This window comes from Polyodon spathula, chromosome 16, assembly GCF_017654505.1.
Source record: "Polyodon spathula isolate WHYD16114869_AA chromosome 16, ASM1765450v1, whole genome shotgun sequence".
NCBI classification, from domain to species: domain Eukaryota; kingdom Metazoa; phylum Chordata; class Actinopteri; order Acipenseriformes; family Polyodontidae; genus Polyodon; species Polyodon spathula.
In genome coordinates this window covers 22,428,070-22,447,319 of record NC_054549.1, presented here as the reverse complement: position 1 = coordinate 22,447,319, position 19,250 = coordinate 22,428,070, and the positions used below count along the sequence as shown (strand labels likewise).

Below are 19,250 nucleotides of genomic sequence, written 5' to 3'. Positions count from 1 at the left end.
TGGCGCGTTTGCCAGGAGAAAGAACATTTCTCTTCTGAGGATCCAGATGACACTCTCCATTGCAACACTGTTAGTTTTCTGTTCCTGCAATACCCCACTCCTTTCAGTCAGAGCAATTCAGCTGCTCCTAGCAAACATTCCAGAAGAAAAAGTAATTCCCTAGTTGGTCGACCTATGATGTGTGAAGAAAAGGAGTGAAACAGCCAAGTAAAGCCATGTGTTTCTTGTAAACACTACAGGGTTTTTTTGGAACACTTTAAAAGTTAAAATGAAGGACTTGGCTGCTGCAGTACCTGGCTGGAAGTTTAATTACAGTCCAAAGTGGACACCTGCTGGGCTGGCCTTTGTCCCTTAGATCAGGTCTTCCAAACCCCAGTCCTGGGTACTCCCTGTGTCTGCTGGTTTTCATTCGAGCTGAGCTCTGAATTAATTAACTAGACCCTTAATTGCACTGATAATTTGCTTAAATAGAGCTTTTTAATGGTTTTCCGCTCTTGAACAGTTGCACATTGCATGTTGCTTATAAAATGTTATAGCAAATTTGAACTTGCAACTGTTTAAAAGCTGAAAACAAGTTTGTTTTTTTTTGTTGTTTTTTTGTTTTTTTAAAAAAAGGTCTAATTATGCAAATTAGAGGTCGGCTGTAGCGCGCTGAAATTCGCTCTCGAGTTCCTGGGTGTTTGTTCCAGATAGAAAGTCCAGTTGTACAATATAGCATACAGAGCAATGCAAAGAGAATTTACAGTGTGCCGTTACACGTGTGCCATTTTTTATGAAACACCCCCATCTGGTGGTCATTGAACTAAATTGCAGGGAATCAGATAAAAATCGCTTATTATCATACAAGTAAATTGGAGTATTAAACTGTTCTGAATATAAAGCCGGCAGCACAATAAAGCGCGAAGAAAATTACTATGTGTGTTTCCAGTTTTCTTATGCTTTTAATTGTTACAATGCGTTGTACATTTACAGTGTAATAGTCTGTATCTACAGCAAGATTGAACACTATTGTAAACAACGAAACAACTAGTAATCATTACTGTAAAAATAAGCAAAAATAACAGGTTTGTCTTTTAAGAAAAACCACCGTGTTAATTATCCTCCAAATTCCTTATAAAATTGTACAGTTAACTTGAAATCTACAACTGTTTAAAAGCTGGAAACAATTAAAAGGGTTTAATTAAGCTAATGAATAGTTCAATGAAGAGTTTAATTAAGTAACTGAGAACTCAGTTGGAATGAAAACCAGATACTGGAGTTCCCAGGGCCAGGATTAGCCCCAGTGTACAGGGAACAAGCCCCGGGGTGTCTTACTAAACTGACAGAAGGCCAGGAATTGAATATATTGCTATGCAATAGCTGTCTTTTGTTCCTTTCTCCATTGTATTTATCTGTGTATAATTATAAGCCGCATTTTACAGCTCGTTTTTAAATAAAAAAATTTAATATATGAGCTTAACTTAGCCTTTAAGCACTAAATCGGGGTGCTATTTAAGTTCTAAGTAAACGTTATTGAGTACATGAAGTTAAAAAGAATAGTCAGCACAAATTAGAGAGACCAATCTTTCAGCTGCATTGTCACGTATAACGTCTCACCCGAAAGACGGAGCAAAAGGAAATGAAGTGATTTGCTAGAGATCACAGAGTAAGTTAGTGAGCCCGGATTTGAACCCGGGGCCTCTTATACGAGCCCCCTTCCTTTAACTACCGCCCCACACAGCCTCCTACGTTAACGCTATCCTTTCTTATATATATATAAACGGGCTTTGTTTAATACCTTGAAAATACACGTCATGTTTCTATTCGTAACAAATTGCCACAGCTCTAACAAAATCACTGGACTGAATACCATATTTACAAGCCGATAACCGAGAGAACCGTTAACGCTAATTGAAAGCTATCTGGAGTTGCTCAATTCGTGCAATTGAAACGGTCTGCAATCTTTATCGTCCGTGCTGTCCTCCGTACTGACCACATGCCGTTAGCTCGTTGCAATTCCCTCCAGAACCAAGGGCCAAATTAAAAAAAAAAAGTTCAGGCTGACTCAATCGGTCTGATGAATAATCCCATAAGACTACAAGTCCCAGATACCACCTGGACCGGATGAAGTCGTTAATTACCAGGAAGTATGATAACATCTTTGGAGGCATTTCTTAAAAAAAAAAAAAAAAAAAAGATATTTTTAATTATTACCAGTAAAAACAGACGTTTAACTGGGAACGTGTTCTGAAAAGCGACCACGAATTTAAAAACAGCGTACGAATCTAAATAAAACTATTCGCGCTGGCATAGCAAGTGACGCAGCGACGTCCCGCCTCGCTCTCTTTCCTCCATTAGGTGAGTTGGGGCGGCAGCTCGGGTCTTGTCGCTCTCCACAAAGTAGCCGAATAGAGCAAATAAAATATCATTTTAAGTTTCGGAAAAGTTACATTTCTCATTATTAAAGTCTTCTGTTTGTGTTTCGTTGCAGGTTGTAGCCATGGGCCGACGACCTGCTCGTTGGTGAGTGAAAATGTCCAGCGCTATGGGCTTTGAAGGGAAAAGCCGCGTTGAAAATGGCTGAAGAAGCGGCCATGTGCATGCATATGCTGCGGCCTTTTTAAATAGCACAGTTTCAGGGCAGCACTTCGCTTATTAAGGATTATTTTATTTGTAGCACAAAGTTTTTAACAACAAAATTTGTTAGGTATGAGAAATAAATCTTCATGGGAAGACGAGAGGCTTAACTTTCTCTGCCAACTCGCGTCTTTTCGTACAATTCCTGTATTCAAAGTACAGTATTAATCAGTTTTTGTATAAATTGACGTTTAAACGTTGTCCACACACGCGTTAGAATGGAAAAATCGAAAGGGCTAGTATTAATAAACGCCTTTAGCAATTAATTTCACTGTGACATACATTTTCGATACTAACAAACGAGCTAGAGAGAACTAAAGCGGAGATGTATAACACGAATTAATGCAAGCTATAACTTGGATAACCGGATCCCAGTGCACGCTGTAGCGTTGCATGTGAAAGTTAGCTGCCGAATTTAAGTATTGTAACTTTTGTAAAATAAATGGTTCTAGCATCCGTACGTAAGAGGAAATCTACTAAGTCATTTTGAAACACACGTGTTTTATTCGCTGGCGTGTAAGGCCTACCGGCCCGAGCGCTATGGTTACTGTTGTCCGCTTTACAGCACACAATGTACACGTTATTTTGTTTGTTTGTTTTATTTTAAACGTAGCTAGCTTATTCCTCCAGAACCACGCTTCCGTTATTTGGAAAACGGAACACAAGCTGTATTTAAGTTTTTTGGTACGTTCCGTTTAGACTTCTGCGGTTAACAAAATACGTTATAATAGAGAATCAGAATACGTCTTATATGGCAGTTAAATGCTCCAAAATTTACTGAGTAGCCTGTCCTCAGATGAGGACCACGGCGGCTGATGTTCCAGCTACCATTCGGTATAGCTTTGAGTTCTTGCGGGGAGATCTCTGAAATAATATCGACTGGTTTTATCCTCGGTCGAGCTGGTGTTAACCGGTCTTAAAGATTTAGTAGACTAAATGCTGGTGGCTTCTTATGTAGCATGAAAGTGGCATAGATTGGAGAGCTCCCATTATCAAATGACGCAACCTGATTTTAGGTTGGTTTATGCCGTTTCCAAGGTGTGACGTGTTAAAACTTTTTTTTCAGTTACAGATACTGTAAAAACAAGCCCTACCCGAAGTCTCGGTTCTGTAGGGGTGTGCCTGGTAAGTAGTTTCCTACCTTACAAACGTAATATAATTGGACAAATATTTTTTGCTAATTTCATGAAGCAGGTTTCACAGACCCCGATTTTTTTTTTTAGTACTTATTTTGGATTACTTAATCACATCAGGTGGGCCCAGTTTATGAAACCAGCCAGTGCAGTTCAAAGCTTGTCTTCAGTCAACCACGTGGAAATGGTACTTGACACTAGAATTGTATCCATGTTTAAGAAGTTTAGAAAGCATGGTAAACTTTTTTTTTTTTTTTTTTTAATCAGGGAGACTTGGGGTTTGATACAGCAACCTCAAACTAGGTCTCCTGGAAGCAGGTTTCAAGCTGCTGTTCCTGAAAGTGGCTTTGTGTTTGGCCGAAATGGTTTGTGGCTATAGTCCAACAGATTATCTGACTGCTTCAAAGTGACCACCTTTCTGTCCCAGTAAAATGTTACATTTCAACTTTGCAGCCAATTAAGCCGACCAGTCTGCGTGCCAGTCGAGTGCTGGTGTGCAATGGCTGCAGACAGTAACCTCTCTGGTTGTGTATGTTCCCAGCTATACCGTGCTGGGCACTGTAAGGGACCATTGAGACATTTCCTCAAAGCACTGACTAGATTCTGACTGGTGCAAATTTCAGTCTAGTTTTAAGTATTTACTTTTCATCTAACTAACAACAGGCCAATAAAGCAGTTTTGCTCTAGACAGCATCAAAGTGTGTCTCTTCAATTAGATTCTTAAAAGGAGTTGACACAGTTAACCCTAACCAGTTAAGCATAGCACAGAAACCAGGACCAGAGGACACAGCTGGAGATGAAACAGGGAAGAGGGTTACTTCACACAGAGTGGGGAGGGTATGGAATGGGTTACCTAAATGTTCATCTTGAAGTTTTTAGATCAGTCAGCTACTTGGAACTGGCTGAGCACTGATTGGCTGAACAGCCTCTCATTACTAAATTCAGTAATTAACCTTTTTCATGATGGAGGCCAATTTGGGAAATAGTAAAAAGGACTAGACTGCTGTGCCCTGACACTACAGCTAAATTCTTTGCTTTTTTGATCAGTCACTAAATAGATGAAAGTGTAAATTGAAATACTTATTTCCATGAAACAAACCATGTATAATGCAGGGTGGATTCAGTAAGTGTAAAAAAAAAAAAGAAATATTTTCCAGTAACCCTGTGATGGCAGCAAAGTGGTTTTGGACACAAATATTTCCATTTTTTTTTTTTTTCGTCCCGTTATGAGGTGGTAATGTATGAAAGGGTTAAATCCGATGCAGTTTTTTTTCAAGGTTGATTTACAGTAGGACATATGATTTGCTCTTATTTGAAGCTGCTTGTCCTACAACATGCTGAACGCTGAAAGTACAAAAAGACATGATCTGACACTGACTCTAAAAAACAAGTGAAATGAACAGAAGCTGAACTGACCCTGTGCTCCCCCAACCCCTTACCTGTGTTTCAGACCCCAAGATCCGGATCTTCGACCTGGGCAGGAAGAAGGCCAAGGTAGATGAGTTCCCCTTGTGCGGACACATGGTGTCTGATGAGTGTGAGCAGCTCTCCTCTGAAGGTGAGACAGTGTGATTTTAAAGGTTGACTTTATACAGTGATAGTTTGTTAGTTATTGTACTACTGTACCCAAGTCCTCGGTCCTCACAGTAGAAGCCTATGCCTGAAATCCTCCCTATATCAACAGATGTAGGGGGAATAAAGAGGCTGCACTTCACACAGGGTGTGGAATGGGTTACCTTGTTGTGTTGATGCTGAATCACTGGGATCCTTTAAGACCCAAATTGATAATGTTCTAAGATCAATCAGCTGCTAGGAACCAGACGAGCACAGGTGGGCTGAATGGCTGCCATGTTCGTAAATTTCTCACACTTTACTGAAACATCATGACAGCTGTTAATTGTAGTCTTTATTCTGTTCTTTGGTCTCTCTGCTGCTGTTTTTTCATTTTAAAACCACATGTGTTTATGTTGTAATTCTTGTTTCCCAGGACCCCCTTGTAAACAAGGCCCCTGTCTCCGGGTAAATCTGGTTTTAAAATAAAAGGGCTTTGTATAGTGAGAGTACACCCTCACTATAACGAACCTGTCCGGGGTCCAAGCCTTTTGTTTGTTATATCGAGGGGTTCGTTATAGCAACTGGATAATCAAAATGAATGATGTTGGAGTAAGTTAATGAGGTTGTGAATTCAAGTAGAAGTACATGTTCATCATGTATGCAGTATACTGCCTTTGCTTTCTCCTGTTTGTTTTAAAGAATTTAAATGCAGTACAAAAGCAAAAATCTGAATTAAAGCTGAACTTTTTCAAAATCAATCTGACACAAATAGTTTCAAAGTGCACCAAAGTTTAATCCAACATAAAGGATCCCACTGAGCTTTTATTCCAAATCAACCAGACTTGAAAAGTTCATAAGCTCAATTTTTTGTTTTTAAATTTGTTTTGCTTTGCCGCATGGTTGCTGAACAAGCAAAAAGAGTGCTTTTTGACAACCTATATTCACGACAGAGGTGGCTGTGTTAAACTTTTTTTTTTTTTTGCCAAACGATCAGTATAGTTTCCAGCTTTGTTGCAAAATAAATTTTTTGGATGCATAGTTACACAACGCACCCTTTATGTTAAACAAAAGATTGCCTTCACTGCGGAGGTGGCATCCTGTGCGTACAGACAATGATATTGACAGTGTGGATTATCTGTTTTTATTTGGGGTCCAAGGGCCAGTTTGTTATAGTGAAGCCCGTTCCAGCGAGGGTATACTGTATTGTTACACCCATACTTTTGTAAACTACTGTTTACACCTTCATACAAGTTTGAAAAAAAAATACTTGTCCAGTTCAATTTTACTTTTGTGTTTATTTCTAGTGTCATTTATATGCAGTATTTAAAGTGGTTTGCCAATCTGTATCTTAAAGCAATGCAAAATCCAGTGTTTTCAGTTTAGATGTTTAGTAAAATACTGAATTTTCCATTTGCAGTTTTAAACACTGAAATCTTTTGACTGCAATCTAACCCCGTGTTCCACACACAGTTAAGCTAGTAGAATTCTAGAACTGATTATATATTTTATATATTTAAGCATCATGAAATGGTTCAGGGTTACATTTCTATGATGTTTTGCAGCCAATTAAGCCGACCAGTCTGCGTGCCAGTCGAGTGCTGGTGTGCAATGGCTGCAGACAGTAACCTCTCTGGTTGTGTATGTTCCCAGCTATACCGTGCTGGGCGCTCCAAGGGACCACTGAGACATTTTTTTGCATTTATGTAGCTGTTTTAATAGATCTTTTTAAATTAAGGGTATGGTTGGCACAAATATGTACTCGCAGGTCTGAGAAATAACATTCTTATTGCATAGCAATTTTACCACTTTGTAGTTTTACTATCTGGCTATTGAAGATTTGTAAAACCTGGAGTGGGGGAAACCACTATGCAATAAAAGTTTTGCTGCCATAACTGGACTTATGTATGTACCCTTATTCTAGAGTTTCAGTACAAGGTGTATGTTGCGGAGTTAGAAACTGCCACTGATGTCTTTATTTCTTAGCCCTGGAAGCGGCTCGTATCTGTGCGAATAAGTACATGGTGAAGACCTGCGGCAAGGACGGATTCCACATCAGAGTCCGGCTGCACCCTTTCCACGTCATCCGCATCAACAAAATGTTGTCCTGTGCCGGAGCTGATAGGTGAGGCTCGAGTTTTTTCACAGTTATCGCAGATGTCAGAATTTCCTACTGCCATGTAGTATGCAGTTCCCAGTGAAGATTCCAGTTTCTGAAGTGTAAATACTTTTTTTTTTTTAAATACAGCAAACGTTTACCACCTTGGTGTCACTACCTGTTACATTTAGGAACCTGGCAGCTGGTTTAGTTCGCTTCCTTCCTTTAAATAGTTGAACACACACTGCATAGAGCTGCACGACTTCTTTAAAAAGTAATGGTTAAAATGTTTTTTTAAAGCAGTAATTTTAGTAATAGATAGATAACTCTATCTCAATCATTTGTTGTATAATTGTAGAGATTCAGTTTTGAATGGCAGCTTTGTTTTAATGTTTAATATGATTTTTATTTTTAGACCATCAGGTGCCATGAGATTTAAATACAGCCCACCTGATGGGACATTTTGCAGCCAATTAAGCCGACCAGTCTGCGTGCCAGTCGAGTGCTGGTGTGCAATGGCTGCAGACAGTAACCTCTCTGGTTGTGTATGTTCCCAGCTGTACCGTGCTGGGCGCTCTAAGGGACCACTGAGACATTTGTTCACAATATAATTTAAGCAATTTCTTCTTGCACGTAACTGATAACTTTTAGGGTTTTCCAAAAAAGTGGACTTTCCTTCATTTGATTGTCCGTCCCACTTTAAAACTCCCTGTCATACACTCAGCCTTATACAGAAGTTTGTGTTTGGCTATAATCTGATGAACTAAATATTTTATACGTGTATTAACTGTTCTGGTCCTGTGCAATTACCTGATGATGAGGACCTTCTGTAGATGTGTATAAAGTTATAATTATTGATAATGCTGTAATGTACAATATCTTTACACCTGGGTCTCAAACTTATTTTGAGAGTGGGAATACCCCCTACTGTTAACTTCTTGAAACTGGACTTTTAAATGCATTATGCACTCATGCAGATAAATTCCTTACAGTACAACAGCCTGTCCCTGTTTTGGGGGTACGAGGAATGAATTCAGACTAGCATGGGAGGGGGTGGCAGAAATGGCAGTGTTCCCTGAATTTTTTTCTTTGTCTAAACAAAGTAGTCCCAAGTCGGGGCTTCTCAAATTTGGTCCTGGTGACCCCCTGTGGCTGCTGGTTTTCATTCCAACCAAGCTCTCAATTACTTAACTAGACCCTTAATTAAGCTGATAATTTGCTTGATTAGACCTTTTATGCTTTCAGCTCTTGAACAGTTGCATATTTCAAGTTAGCTGTAACATTGTATAAGTAACTTGAACTGCAACCGTTTAAGAGCTGAAAACAAGTAAAAAGGTCTAAGCAAATTATCAGTTCAATTAAGGGTCTATAAGTAATTGAGAGCTTGGTTGGAATGAAAACCAGCAGCCACTGGGGGTCCCCAGGACAGAGTTTCAGAAGCCCTGCAAGTCTGTTTTGTCAAGCATTGTACAAGCAGCCCATCAGGACCATCATCTGATGGTGATTCGTATCATGATATTAGCTTGTCGCTCCACCCCGACTCTGTTTACTGTCTACATCATCATGCCCGTCTTGTACAGTCCTGCTGCCCTGAGAGGAGTGAACTGATTGCCGAGTCTCCCCCTGCAGGCTCCAGACAGGAATGCGTGGTGCGTTCGGGAAGCCCCTGGGCACCGTGGCCAGAGTCCGCATCGGTCAGGTGATCATGTCTGTCCGCACCAAGGCTCAGAACAAGGAGCACATCATTGAGGCTCTCCGGCGCGCCAAGTTCAAGTTCCCCGGGCGCCAGAAGGTGAGTGTGCTCAGCCCAGTACAAACATATACACATGACTGGAAACAGTGGTAAGCTGCCTTTTTGTATGTGGTGTAGAAATTCACTATGCATTGGTGAGTAAGTGATGCATGATGTATTGTATCGTAATACAGGTATGTATGTAGCAGGGGTTTGCAACCCAGGTCCTGGAGAGCCCCGATCCTGCAGGTTTTATAAGGGTCTTTACTGCCTATTAACTGTGGAACAAATGTTAATCTTGACATAAGCCAATCAGTTGACACAGGAAAAAGACCCTGTAGCTCTCCAGCACCAGGGCTGGAGACCCTTGCATTCTGTCTTTTTTAAATTGACAACAGATCAGAAACACAATGTGGCCTGTTTTGAAGTTCACTGAAAGGTTCTTCCGTGAAGAATAAGTTTTATAGTTAATGAGTACGTACTGATTTAATCGTCCATAAGTTCCTTTTAATAAAGACCATTGGAAACACCATTTGTCCTGTATTGTTGCACCCCTACTTCAGCAAGTTCCTATTTACGCCTTCATACAAGTCCTCAAACACTTTGTAAAGTTGTCTTCATATTTTACTTTATTTCAAATGGTACCTCTTTTTTTACATGCACTAATCAGTTAGTGGTTTAAAATTGCCCATTTGTATCTCGTACAGAAGCAGTGCAAAATCCGCTTCTGTTTCAGTTAAACGTTTAGTGAAATACTGAAATATTTTCAAATGCAGTTTTAAACTAAGTCTTTAGCTTTAAATGTAGCCCTTCATGTTAGGTGTTCCACACACCGCCCTGCTGGTATGATTCTACAACTGTGACTTGGCTTCATGAAGTAGTTCAGGGTTACATTTCTGTGTTTTGCAGCCAAGTAAGCCGACCAGTCTGCGTGCCAGTCGAGTGCTGGTGTGCAATGGCTGCAGACAGTAACCTCTCTGGTTGTGTATGTTCCCAGCTATACCGTGTTGGGCGCTGCAAGGGACCATTGAGACATTTTGTAGCATTAAATAGCAAGTGGCCTAAAGTCTTTTACTTATTATTTTTTTTATTATTTTTTTTTACTTTTCCCTTACTAAGATGTGTCATCTAAAGAAAGCATCACAATTCCTTGATACAAAATGAAGAGTTGCACCCCAAATGCCCAGGTTTCATTACAGCGCTGTACTTGCAGTGTCTAATACTCTGGAATAGGAAACTGTTTTATTTCCAAAGTAAATTCATGCTGAAATGAGGTTACGAGAACCCGTTGAGGTACAAGGGACGTGTCCCCACGAGTAAAATAACTTTCTTGTTAAAGGTGCACGAAAAAAACGGGTTAAAAATGACTGACAGGTTGGATATGGTCATCCAAATTGCCAGTTTCCTCCTCGTGGTACAAGTTGCTCTCGGACACGTTAAGAAATAGTTTTGAACCACTGCTCAGTTTCCTTGTGTCTTCAGCGGTTGAGCTAACTACCTCTCTCCTCTCAGATCCACATCTCCAAGAAGTATGGCTTCACCAAATTCAACACGGATGAGTTCGATGAGATGATGAAGGAGAAGCGTCTGATCTCTGATGGCTGTGGGGTGAAGTACATCCCTAACCACGGACCCCTGTCCAGATGGCGCGCTCTCCACGCCGCATAAACACAGCAGCACGGCAGACAGCAGTACATGCGAGACCGTTCAGTTCCGCAAACAAACCAATAAAAAATATATACAAAATGCACGCTTGCGCTTTTTTTTTCTTGCTGTTTTTTACAGTGTCTGGAACAAGTTCCAGATTTTCAGGATCAATCAAGATGACTTGTTTTTATCCCATTCAGTACCAAAGGAACTTTACCTTTTTGGGGAAATTAATTAAATTGGAAATGCATGCTGTATATTTGTTTTGATAGTCTAAATCTGTTTCTTCAAAGAAAGAAATGCATAGTTTTTGCTACAAACTGTTGAATCCTATTTTGAGGACAGTCAAGTTATTTGTAATCAGACCAGTGGAGTTCAACACAGAACATGGAGCTTTAACATAATGGGGAGGAGAATGCCAAGAAATATATCATTTTTGGGCTGTAGTTTAGTTTATATTGAGGTGTCAGAAGCATTTGAAGGTCTGTTTGCAGAACTAAGTTAGATTTAACATTTGTGTGCTTAACAAAATGTAAGTTATTGTAACAATATAAAGAGAATTCAAGTAACAAATAGATGTTGCCAGATAAGTACTCCAAAAAAAACTTTAGTCTTCAGTTTGTTGCAAGGTGTATACTTTGATTTAAGGATCAAATGTACAGTTTTGAAAAACCTTGGATGTTAACATGCATGTTTTTTTTAAACATGACCTTTGGTACAGTACTGAGTTAATGAAATATCAGTTTGTAAGCCATGCTGCTGTTCCTAACCCTTCAATAGCTTCTGTCCTATCATTAACCAGCATTCCAAACACAGTTCTTGCTGTGCTTTCTCAGTCTATGCCAAAGTAATATGGGTTTTTGCACTGCATGTTAACCCCAGATAGAAACAAATGCATGCACACAAACCCAAACTGGCTTTGAAGGTCAGCAAAACATAGTTTCAGCATTAACAGTATAATTATTCTATGAATCCCTTGTTTTATTGAACATGGTTCAACTGGACAGTTAAGTGACAGCGTGTAAAAAGTGAATTTGAATTTCCAAATGCAACATCTTGTCAGCAACTGTATCTTCAGTCCTGGTATGAGCTGAATATACTGTTTTAGACCCTTAATAAAATGTGCATTGATCAGTTTCCATCAATACTGTTCAGTTGGCAGCAGCAGCAGCCTGTGTGAATGAGGTCTATTGCTTAATAGGTATCTTACAGGATTGGATAGGACAGGTTCTACTTTTTTGTTTAAACTGTATTGTGAGGGACATGGCTATCAAACACAGGGTGCTTCTCTAGTGTGGCAAGGTGGTTTCGCAGCTGTGGTGTGTTTTGCTCCTGGTCTCTGTCTCGTGGGTTCATTACAGCTCACTGTGAAGAGGCTGTCTGGGGCTCGGTTTCAAATCCACCTCAACTGGCAAGTGGTCGCTCACCTCCAGAGCCTGAAACAGCAGAGAAATACACACGGATTGTTCTCTATATGTATGGTAATTTCTCTCAAATGTCAAGTTTTGAGGATCCAAGTGATTCTGCCTCAGCATGACGAGGTAACCCATTCAAAAGAACCTTAGAACATAGTGGTTTACGAAAGAGAGGATGACGTTCGGCCCATTTAAGCTTATCAGGTTCCCAGCAACCGATTGATCTCAGAACTTTCCATATCCTTAAAGTATGGATATGGGAAGAATGTGAAGTACATATGACCACTTCCTCTCCATCCTTGCATTGTTTTATTCTTACTTCTTCCTCTGTGAGTCTGAATATCTTCTTGAAGTTGAACGGTCTGGCAGAGTTTGGCACAATCCCATCCAAAAACTCCTTTCCGTGGACCACAATCCTACAAAATAAAAACATCAAAACTAATGAAAAGGATGTGTTCTTTATGCAAGCCCCTGAAAATGCTGAACATTTTCACATTTTGGGACTGTATGGTTATGTGGCATTTTTCAAATGCTTTAATGCTTAAAAAGAAAATACATTTCCTTTAATTTTATGGTGTTTGCCTTCTTGAGTGGTTCTGTGTTCTGCTCCCATACAGTTATAGCCCATTCAAGCAAAAAAACCACAACTCATTTCTAAATTGTGGTAGTGCATGATATAAGTTCTGCACTACTGTCATAAGGGTAAAACAAAGATAAATTCAGGTTCTTTGACTCAGTTTTAATGCCTTTATCTCACACCTACGTACGAGGTAGGGCATGCCAGTGTGAAAGGGGCTATGATTAATTCAGTTGTCATGGCCTTATCTCACACCTACCTGTCATAAGCACACTGTGTTTTCCCGCTCACAGTCGTGTCCTCCTCATCCCCAATCAGCCAGCTGAAAGCTGGATTTTTACGCAGACGAATCGTGTCCCAGTCTTTTGCTGTGACGTAACTGCAGGCAGCGTTAAAATCACCCAAAAACATGATATTCTGAACAGACGCCAAACAAGAATGCGTTAGAAACTTCATTGCTAGGATAACAACAAAGTTGCAATGTTCGCCTGGTTCTTAGTGGCTGATTAATCTGAATTATCTTGTGGGGGTCTTAAAGGATCCCATTGATTCACCGGCACTAACATATATAACCCACTTCATACCCTCAAGGCTTTGTAAAGAAGTGTCTCCACTTTAAAATCATGTCCTCTGGCCTTGGTCTCTGAGCTTGGCTAAGGTTACCTCCTTTTTAGCATTTAAAAAACTTTAACAATGTCTCCTCAATAATTATTTTTAGTTTTAGGGTCATGGCATCACCACAATACATTTTCACAAACCAGCCTGGAAGGAGATCACAAGAAGCAAGGTTCAATGCTTCAAAAAGCAAAATAAATAAATAAGAATCTGGCAATAGACAAGCTGATTTCTGAAATTACTGTACCCCCTGTGGTAGTTACATTAAAGGTGAAACAACTTATATAGTAAATAATTCATTTTAGATGTCACCACCAGGCAAAATTCCCCAACTTATAGACCTCATCCTGTAACCTGGTTGTTGAGGGCCACTTCAGAAGTCTAAGAAAGTGCCTGACCTGTGTTCTCCAGCGCCCCCTTACTCCCTGGAAGACCTGGTACAGCTCGTCGATCTCACGAACGGCCGCCTTTGGACATGTGTGCTGGGCCACCAAGACAAAGTCCTTCACTGCTGCAAAGAGACAAAGAGACGAGCGACGTCAGAAGTGTAGAGGTTATGATGAGGTTGCACAGCTATGGCCATATTGTTTAACATATAATCAAAGAAACTACAAAATGATGTAGAGGCTGATGCAAAGTTTTTGGCCACAGCTGTACAGTACACTGGTAAGATCGTACTTGGGAGTACTGTGTCCAATTCTAGTCCCTGGGTAGCCAAACTCTGTACCGTGCTTCTGCCCCTAATCCAACGTAAACTCTAACCTGTGTGAGGCGAGTGGAAGCGCACAGCAAAGGGTTCTCTGGAAAAGGCTTCCGAGTCGCCTTGCCGAGTATCAGGATACTGGAATTGGTCTTGAACCGTCAGCACGTCATCCCTACAGAGAGAAAGAGACTCGCTATTTGCTTCTTTATATCCGTTCATACCTCAGTGGCATCTCAAGGATAATGTCTAGTCTGTGTGACGTCATCAAAAGTGTAGAGTACAAATCAAAAGAGATGATGAGGCTGTATAACACACTGGTGAGACTGCACTGCGCCCTATACTGATCCCAGCACTACATAAAGGACACTGGCCAAATGCCAAATGGGTGGTACAGAACCAGACCCCAACCAGAGACACAGTGGTGTTTTAACTCATCGCTGTCAGTAACTCAACTGATAGAAGACATTACCTGAACACAAAGACATACTGCTCCTTGTAGCTGTTTTTGCCCAGTCTTTTACTCTCCACACATGAGTAGTGGTGTGATTGATCAAACCTGTTTAAAAGTCACAAGAACAGTATCATTTGAACAGCACTACAAAATAGTGTATGAGATCTGGATTAAGTAGGTTTTCAAATCAAGGTCTAACAAACTAACTCCATCTATCGCCATCGCTTTGTAGATCTCACATTTTCTTACATGTAAGATGCACACATTGTGATAAACGTGTATTTGGTTTTTAGTAGTGGTTTTAATTGAATAATAATTCATTGATTAGTCACACATGCACAACTGCCTGATTCAGTCACTAGTCCTCTTGCTGCAATGAAAAAAGCATTAGATACTTCTTCTATTGCAAACTACTTCTTTAAGAAGGCTGAAAATGCTGATGACAGCGCATCGACCACGACTGTGGACACAAACACAGACGCAGCTCCTGACACACACAGCCACGGGAATACTGCAAAGCATTCTGACAAGGTGGAGAACGACACTTAGTGGAAACACTTGTAGAAATGAGATATGCCAAAAAACAGATTCTTGTTTAAGAGAATCAATATTTTAGTGGCGTTCCTTTACCTTCAAATTTATCGCACTGGGTAGGGTTTACTAGGATTATATTGTTAACACCATGTATTTTAAATAGTTTACTTGCTAAGTTCCTTCATGAGTGTCGAAACAGCTTCACCCTTGGCGTCCCGCACCTCTTGGATGAGACACACGTCACAGCGCGAGATGATCTGGGTAAGAATAGAGTCAGAATGCAGTCAAATCAACAAATCACCAAGAATATCCCCCATGCTGCTCAACACAAGCATAAGCACAGGGACGGGTCACTCTTTTAACTAGAGCTTGGCACCTTTTAGAACTTTTACCACTGTAGATTTGCACAATTAGCTTTTTCCATGGTTATACTATCTGTGTACCATAGTTTACCTTGGTATGCAATGTTTAGTTTTTTTTTATTTTAATTACGTCTCAATCCTAAAATTCTAGGTGATGCAAAACCTTTGGCCAGAACTGTATATAGTATAGTAGAAAAAGCTAATTGTGCAACTTTCCAGTGGTAAACTTTATCAGGGTATATGGTAGTTCCATTAAAGAAGAAACAGCTTCCATACTAACTATCATTTTGGACCACCACTTGAAGGCAACATCTTACAGACCCCTATGCTTTGATTATCTTTTTGTTGACAAAGCGATTGCTCCCTGTTTATCATTAGAGGCAAAACGAGTCACAACACTGTAAGGCGTTAGCATTATGCAATGGAATGCAATGCTAAGCACTTTGCTAAAATCATTCCAAATTTTTCCATGGCCATTTTCAAAGACTTACCTTCACTAACGTGGTCATAACTTGCTTGTTGCCGGCCTTGGTCTCTCCGAAACTTTGAATGTTGAAAGCGCAGATTTTAAAAGAGAGCCCAACATTGCAGAGACACACAAACGAAAGCAACGCTGCAGATTTCATTGTGCGTTTTGCTGCAACCTGCAAATGCAAATCTGATCATTATTGAACCCCTTCGAGATAAATCACTTTGCTAGAGACCTTATTGTATGATCGGTATGCAAAACTATAATAGAAATTAGACTGGAGTCAGATATATGAACCAACCAACCAGTGGGCTTGCTTTATACAAGGCGTGGCATATTCTATGGATCATTTTTATATATTAACCTTTTTTTTTTAATGCACAATTATTTGACCCTGATTTTCTCCCCAGTTTACAATCTCCAATTATGCTCCTTCACTGCAGCAACTCACACAAAAGCTCAGGAGAACTGAAAGTCAGTGGGTGTCCTCCAATCCACAAGCCAGTTGCTTTTACTCTCAGAGCTTCAAGCTTCACACAGCCTGGAACCTGCTCTCCCCCTCTTACTAGGTGATTGATCACAAAACTTTATCAAGTCGGGTCTTAAAGGATCCCAGTGATTCTGCATCAACAACATGACTAGGTGACTCATTCCATCTCCTCCCCACTCTCTGTGTGAAGAAGTGTCTCCTTCAGCAACAACATGACTAGGCAACCCATTCTATCCCCTCACCACTCTCTGTGTGATGAAGTGTCTCCATCAGCAACATGACTGGTAACCCATTCCATCCCCCCCCCCCCCCCCCCCCCCCCCCCACTGTGTGAAGAAGTGTCTCCTTCCCTCTGTCCTAAGTCTATCTCCACTTAATATCCAACTGTACCCTTTGGTCCTACTTTCTGTGTTGAGTTAGGGTTTGTTGTTTCCTTTTGAGTTTTTAAAGACTTCTTGGTTCATACACACAAAACCAATTTGAAGGAACAGATTATGATTCTCCGTCCCCTTTTATGCTGTCACACATGACCCCTTGGTAAATGAGTGCAACCGCCTCACCAATCTGCGGCTGCCACGTCGTTTCCCTTCTGGGTCAATGCTTTATTGCAACGGAGTCTCGCCCCCTTCCTGGCTGGCCAACTTCCCTTGAACCCTGGGAAAGAACTGTCAGGCCAGCCTGTCCAAGGAACTCTGTTCTCGCTGCTTAGCGCCCTCACAGGTCGGGAGGGAGATTTACCATCAAGAATCATTTTATTTCTGTCCCACAGGGACAGTATTGTTTTTCTGGGATTCTCTTGGTTTTGAGGTGAGCTGTGTAACCACCAACAACACAAACCAGCAAGTTTTGAAGGCTGGTGAGATAAACTAAAATCCGACTCAATCTAATTTGATTGTGAATAGTTATTATACAACTCAATTTAAAGCCCTTCAAATTTTGCATTCTGTTGATTCAAATACTGGGTTTATTTTGTGATGTCTGTGATTGCTTTTTACCTCTTCAGTTCTAGATGTCTGGTACAGATATACGTAACACAGGTTAGATCAGCCATTTAGACAAGAGTTTCTCTGTCTTTTTTTATTGGAGCAGGAAAATTTCAAGTCTCAAAAAACACGTACAACATACATATGAAATGAGCTCCAATGGCTGTCTAATGATAGATACACAGATGCATGTCATATCTACTAACTTTTTGTTAACATGGAACTAAATTTCAGCAAAATGCCTCATTTGTAAATGTTCTTATATTTAGTATTTTGGCCAGTACTAGATGATGCACACAGGTACTTGCAGATCAAGATATTTATTTAAAACAGATTTTTTGATTTGTATTTATAATACTTTACAGCTGGGACCAAAAGTTTGGCATCACTTAGAATTTTAGGATTGAGACATAATTTTTTTTTTATTTTATTTAACATCATGTAATAAAAATGATCTTGCAAAAATCTACTGGAAGCAATAACAGTAGTATTTCAATTTAGTTTTCAAAATGTCACATTTTTAAATTTGTGTCAGTTTTTATAGTTAAGTATATGGGGAAAACTACAAAGCGGTGTGTAATTCAATATGTTAACAAGGTAACATTATTCAGCAGGTTTCATTCGACTGTATAAAGTAAAATTAGCTAATTCCATAGAGGGATGCTAAACCTCTCTCTCTCTCTCTCTCTCTCTCTTCTCTCTCTCTCTCTTCTCTCTCTCTCTCTCTCTCTCAGCACCATCATAAAAAACAAAAAATCCCCCAAAAATAAAACAGCTCTTACTTGCGATGTCGAGGGGAGCATTCAGGAGCTTAACACAGAAATTTGACCATATCTTACAGCAGGAGTTGTGTCAATGTTTTGTTTAGGCAGGAGTACTCTCTTTAAAAAATATTTCTGCTGGGTCAGCCCATCGTCAGCACTGCGCTGTCTCTAGAATGCTCTGTCCCCAGTTTGTACCCATCATGCATTGTATGGTGGTCAGTGGACCTGGATCTGTTCTGCAGAGTAATTTCACTGTTTGTTTATATATTATTATTATTATTATTATTATTATTAATAATTTAGTAAATTAGCAAACACCTTTTATCCAAAGCCCCTTGGACGTCTCAGTGGATGTTATCCTGGAATAGGAAAATGACATTTTACATCTCATAATTAATATTATATAATTAATAATATTATTAAAATATTATATTATCAGACCCTGTACAGTTCTTACAAAATATCACATTTCAAAAATCACATTGCACAATATCACACTGTGATAGGAGCAGTTACAAAGTACAGTAATTTCAGTCAAGAAAAAACATGTAGGTTAAATAATTACAGTTGAGCGAATTAAACTAATTCTCGTATTGAATATAGCAAGAACGTTTCCTTATGTAGAGCAATTTTCAGTAGCATAAGGAATTCCAGTAAGATAAAAAAAAAAAAAAAATATATATATATATATATGAATACAATGAATACAGATACCTATAAGAGTAAAATCACATACGAGATATAGCTAGAATTGGGAGCAGTAGTAGAATACAGCTAGGTATGTAGCAGTTCAGTGCAAATACTGGTACAATTGGGTGCCATAATCCATTATAATCAAGAGTTGTGAGGGTTTGTAAGTGCTGTCTGAACAGATGGGATGGAACAAAGTACAAAGTTTCTGCAGGGTCTATAGCCCAAAGTCATTTTAAAAATAGCCCAATTATTTGTTTTAACTGAAAGCAAGCTTATTATTAACATGCATTAAAACAAAAAAAAAATTCAAAAGGTTTCCTAAGAAAAGATATCTGGTATAAATTTGATAAAAACTACAAGCCCCACTACAACTCATCCACCCGTCACTGCCTACAAATGCGTACGGAAGCTCTGAAG

General features: G+C 39.7%; 2 protein-coding genes and 4 non-coding genes across 6 annotated transcripts; 5 read left to right on the top strand and 1 right to left on the bottom strand.

Moving 5' to 3' along the window:
- The first annotated feature begins 2,402 nt into the window (after positions 1 to 2,402).
- On the top strand, positions 2,403 to 10,876 carry LOC121328674 (60S ribosomal protein L10). The gene is made up of 6 exons (XM_041273599.1): positions 2,403 to 2,502; positions 3,683 to 3,741; positions 5,200 to 5,307; positions 7,287 to 7,425; positions 9,028 to 9,190; positions 10,643 to 10,876. The coding sequence occupies exons 1-6, from the start codon at positions 2,480 to 2,482 to the stop codon at positions 10,796 to 10,798; spliced, it is 648 nt and encodes a 215-aa protein (XP_041129533.1). The 5' UTR covers positions 2,403 to 2,479; the 3' UTR covers positions 10,799 to 10,876.
- LOC121329421 lies at positions 4,197 to 4,331 on the top strand. Its single transcript, XR_005951781.1, has one exon. It is a non-coding gene; the product is annotated as a small nucleolar RNA SNORA70 (small nucleolar RNA).
- Positions 6,860 to 6,994, top strand: LOC121329422. The gene has a single exon (XR_005951782.1). It is a non-coding gene; the product is annotated as a small nucleolar RNA SNORA70 (small nucleolar RNA).
- LOC121329420 lies at positions 7,862 to 7,996 on the top strand. Its single transcript, XR_005951780.1, has one exon. It is a non-coding gene; the product is annotated as a small nucleolar RNA SNORA70 (small nucleolar RNA).
- On the top strand, positions 10,034 to 10,168 carry LOC121329423. The gene has a single exon (XR_005951783.1). It is a non-coding gene; the product is annotated as a small nucleolar RNA SNORA70 (small nucleolar RNA).
- An 88-nt stretch (positions 10,877 to 10,964) lies between the features above and the next one.
- dnase1l1l (deoxyribonuclease I-like 1-like) lies at positions 10,965 to 16,060 on the bottom strand. The gene is made up of 8 exons (XM_041273598.1): positions 15,926 to 16,060; positions 15,241 to 15,329; positions 14,557 to 14,643; positions 14,147 to 14,259; positions 13,783 to 13,895; positions 13,029 to 13,186; positions 12,512 to 12,608; positions 10,965 to 12,213 (listed from the first exon to the last, which is right to left on the bottom strand). Exons 1-8 carry the CDS (start codon positions 16,058 to 16,060, stop codon positions 12,133 to 12,135), a joined length of 873 nt encoding a protein of 290 aa, XP_041129532.1. The 3' UTR covers positions 10,965 to 12,132.
- Positions 16,061 to 19,250: the final 3,190 nt, after the last annotated feature.